General features: G+C 45.5%; 1 protein-coding gene across 1 annotated transcript in view; it reads right to left on the reverse strand.

The window, feature by feature from the left end:
* The window catches only part of LOC115200524 (calcium/calmodulin-dependent protein kinase type II subunit beta-like), a 111971-nt gene that overhangs the window by 15831 nt on the left and 91403 nt on the right, over positions 1-4737 (reverse strand). The window contains exons 13-14 of the mRNA XM_029763648.1: positions 4437-4462; positions 1579-1623 (exon numbers count right to left, since the gene is read on the reverse strand). Coding sequence (XP_029619508.1) covers positions 1579-1623; positions 4437-4462 — 71 coding nt within the window. The remainder of the gene's footprint in view (positions 1-1578; positions 1624-4436; positions 4463-4737) is intronic.

Raw genomic sequence — 4737 nt, forward strand, 5'->3', positions numbered from 1 at the left:
GTGTGTGTGTGTGTGTGTGTGTGTGTGTGTGTGTGTGTGTGTGTGTGTGTGTGTGTGTGTGTGTGTGTGTCTCGTGCTGTCTAACAGGGACCAACAATGGAACAAACAGATTGATAGATAGAAAGACAGATAGACAAGGGGAGATTAAACCAGTAGATAAATACAGCCTACAGATGCTACAGATGCTACAGATGCTACAGTACAGTATGAACACAAACACTGTAGACGCTCACAGTGCCAACCAAGGGAGGAAGCAGAGCAGAGGCTGTTGACATTCCCACAAGGGCCACGGTTGATTTCAGGCTATTACATAAGTCCTGTAGGTTTGGTGCAGTTAGGCCACATGGGGACAATATTTCACCCACGCCCGCACATACACACACACCCTTAGGGACAGATTTAATTCTGTAATGGTTTACCTCAGTGTAAAGTCACTTTGTACCCCGGTAAAACATCGAGGGGTTGAAATGTACTGGATTGATTTGAAAGATTACTGAATGAGAGGTGTTAACAGGTACAAACAAACATACTGTATGCTTTGTACGTCTGTCCATTACGGTCAGTAGCACATGCAAGTCCCTGAAGAACTGTACACTCTTTTCAAAAGGGTCCTCGGCTGTCCCCATAGGATAACCCTTTTTGGTTCCAGGTCGAACCCTTTTTGGTTCCCTCTGTGGGAAGGGTTCTACATGGAACTCAAAAGGGTTCTACCTGGAACCAATAAGGCTTCTTCAAAGGGTTCTCCTATGGGGACAGCCGAAGAACCCTATTAGGTTCTAAATAGCACCTTTTTCTCTAAGAGTTTAGAGACTAATATTGAGCACATTCAATTAACTCAATATGCTATTATTTTACATCTAAAAATCTAAATTCACCTGAACCAACCATTTGTTTCCAGTTGACATTAGCATTTTAAAAATTGTCTTCACCCAAACACACACACACACACCTACATATTCATATACACACACACTATTAGGGAGGGACTGTGCTGGGCGGGGTGCTGGATAAAACATAAATAACTGTGCATAATTGCACACAAACAGTACACGCCTCTGTGATGACACAGCACAGGCCTCTGTGCTGACACGCACACAAAGATGCAGAAAGGGGGGTAAATAGATCAAACAGAACAGACGAATGGGAGGACAGGAGAGAACAGGGGAGGAGAGGAGAGGGAAGGAGAGGAAAGGAGAACAGAGGAGAGGAGAGGAGAGGAGAGGAGAGGAGAGGAGAGGAGAGGAGAGGAGAGGAGAGGAGAGGAGAGGAGAGGAGAGGAGAGGAGAAGAGAGGAGAGGAGAGGAGAGGAGAGGAAAGGAGAAGAGAGGTCAGAAGAGGAGAGGAGAGGAGAGGAGAGGAGAGGAGAGGAGAGGAGAGGAGAGGAGAGGACAGGAGAGGAGAGGAGAGGAGAGGAGAAGAGAGGAGAGGACAGGAGAGGAGAGGAGAGGGGGGACAGGAGAGGAGAAGAGAGGAGAGGGGGGACAGGAGAGGAGAGGAGAAGAGAAGAGAGGAGAGGAGAAGAGAGGACAGGGGGAGAGGACAGGAGAGGAGAGGAGAAGAGAGGAGAGGGGGGTGTACCTTAGTTCCATCCATTGGATTATGGATAACAGTGGTCTGAGCCTCCTACAAAAAGAGAGGGATGGAGGGAGAGAGATGGAAGGAGAGATGGAGAGAGAGAAAGAGAGAAAGATGGGGAGGGATGGAGAAAGAAAGCAAAGGAGAGCGAGAGAGATGAAGAGAAAGACAAAGAAAGAGTGAGGAAGGAAAACAGGTAGAGAGAAAAAGAACAGAGAGATAAAGGTGTGAACAGTATGTATGTAGGTCAGATGAGGTTAAAGGTGTGTGTGTACAGTACATTAGGAAAGTATTCAGACCCCTTGACTTTTTCCACATTTTGTTACGTTACAGCCTTATTCTAAAATGGATTAAAATAGTTTTTTTTCCCTCATCAATCTACACACAATACTCCATAATGAAAAAGCTAAAACAGGTTTTAGAAATCATTGAAAATGTATAAATAAAAAACTGAAATATGACATTTACATAAGTATTCAGACCCTTTACTCTACTTTGTTGAAGCACCTTTGGCAGCGATTACAGCCTTGAGTCTTCTTAGGTATGACGCTACAAGCTTGGCACACCTGTATTTGGGGAGTTTCTCCCATTGCTCTCTGCAGATCCTCTCAAGCTCTGTCAGGTTGGAGGGGAGTGTCGCTGCGCAGCTATGTTCAGGTCTCTCCAGAGATGTTCAATCGGGGTTCAAGTCCGGGCTCTGGCTGGGCCACTCAAGAACATTCAGAGACTTGTCCCCAAGCCACTCCTGTGTTATCTTGGCTGTGTGCTTAGGGTCGTTGTCCTGTTGGAAGGTGAACCTTTGCCCAGTCTGAGGTCCTGAGCGCTCTGGAGCAGGTTTTCATTAAGGATCTCTCTGTACTTTGCGCCATTCATCTTTCCCTCGATCCTGACTAGTCTCCCGGTCCCTGCTGCTGAAAAACATCCCCACAGCATGATGCTGCCACCACCATGCTTCACTGTAGTGATGGTGCCAGGTTTCCTCCAGATGTGATGCTTGACATTCAGGCCAAAGAGTTCAATCTTGGTTTCATCAGAGCAGAGAATCTTGTTTCTCATGGTCTGAGAGTCTTTAGGTGCCTTTTGGCAAACTCCAAGCGGGCTGTCATGTGCCTTTTACTGAGGAGTGACTTCTGTCTGGCCACTCAACCATAAAGGCCTGATTGGTGGAGTTCTGCAGAGATGGTTGTCCTTTTGGAAGGTTCTCCCATCTCACAGAGGAACTCTGGAGCTCTGTCAGAGTGACCATCGGGTTCTTGGTCACCTCCCTGACCAAGGCCCTTCTCCCCCGATTGCTCAGTTTGGCCGGGCGGCCAGCTCTAGGAAGAGTCTCGGTGGTTCCAAACTTCTTCCATTTAAGAATGATGGAGACCACTGTGTTCTTGGGGACCTTCAATGCTACAGACATTTTTTGGTGCCCTTCCCCAGATCTATGCCTTGACACAATCCTGACTCGGAGCTCTATGGACAATTCCTTCGACCTCATGGCTTGGTTTGCTCTGACATGCACTGTCAACTGTGGGACCTTATATAGACAGGTGTGTGCCTTTCCAAATCATGTCCAATCAATTGAATTTACCACAGGTGGACTCCAATCAAGTTGTAGAAACATCTCAAGGATGATCCATGGAAACTGTGATGTGGTGACGTTGGAGAAGATAAGAGACCAGACAAGGAATCAGTGGTTAAGGATAAACATAAACATAATACTTTACTGAGAAAAGGTAGCCGCAGGATCACAGTACACTTGAAAAACAACAAACACTAAGTCTCGAAAACGCAGTCAGGAAATGAACGCAAACGGTGAACAATTCAAGATTCTGCAAAGCACAACAGAAAACATCCCTCTTTTAACAGGGAAATCATAATGAGTAAATAAGACACACCTGAGTGTCGTTAATGTCTCTAGGGTGGTCTCTGGCTCCCTCTAGTGACAGGTGGAACCATGACAGAAACAGACTGCGCCTGAGCTCAATTTCGAGTCTCATAGCAAAAGGTCTGAATACTTACGTAAATAAGGTATTTCTGTTTATTTATTTTCAATACATTTGCTAAAATGTCTAAAAACATGTTTTCTCTTTTTCATAATAGATTGATGAGGAACAAAATTGATTTAATCCATTTTAGAATAAGGCGGAAACGTAACAAAATGTAGAAAAAGTCAAGGGGTCTGAATACCTTCCGAATACACTGTATGTCAGATGAGGTCAAAGCAAAAAGTGAGAAAACTGGTTAAAACTGGAAGAGATTCTTCTGGAGTGATACAGTTGAGGGGTGGATGAGCTGAGGACTGTAATTTTTAATCAACTTAGAAAACACACACACGCACGCTCGCGCTGAGCCGGAGGAGAGGAACATGGCTGGAATGGTCAGAGAGAACTCTGTGTAAAAGTTACAAACACACCATGTCTGCAAATCATTCTGCAGAGCTCTACTTACACTCACTCACTCACTCACTCACACACACACACACACACACACACTCACTAACACAATCATCAGAGACAAGTCTGAAAACACATATATTTTACACAAATACACAAAAGTGTATGCAGCAGACCCTCACAGAAACCCTGCAGGAACGTTGCCCCCCCACAAAAGCACATAGTGTACAGTACACCATAGAGTACATTATGAAGAAGCCACTACGACGGTTATCCTCTTGACTCGACTGTTTCTGTCTAACACATAACATGTGGTAATACAGGTACACATGTAAAATCAGTTCCTTCCCAACAATTCTACTTATATATGTTGAATCGCCACCGTTCACAAGCGGCCATCTTCTTCCTTTAAGCCCCTCGTGGGCACGGTGTGTTTTCTACTTAACTGGAGACTGCTATGAGTCAACGAAGGCCGTATACTTCAACCCAGTCTGGGTTGTGCTGTACTGTAGTAGGTACGTCAGCATCTGCTGCTAAGTGGGTTTACTGTTTACAGAAGAGTTTCCGGTGCTGTCACGGTGAGTGAGGTAAAAGCTACTCTAAAATACCATTACACCATGACAGGACTCCTTTATCTCTCTCTCTCTCTCTCTCTCTCTCTCTCTCTCTCTCTCTCTCTCTCTCTCCCTCTCTCTCTCTCTCAGAAGCCTCATTTGACACGCACGCAGGCACGCACACACACTTTTCCCCACACCATTCCGAGCACTCTCTCCAGAAAGTG

Source organism: Salmo trutta, chromosome 9 (genome assembly GCF_901001165.1).
Source record: "Salmo trutta chromosome 9, fSalTru1.1, whole genome shotgun sequence".
NCBI classification, from domain to species: Eukaryota; Metazoa; Chordata; class Actinopteri; order Salmoniformes; family Salmonidae; genus Salmo; species Salmo trutta.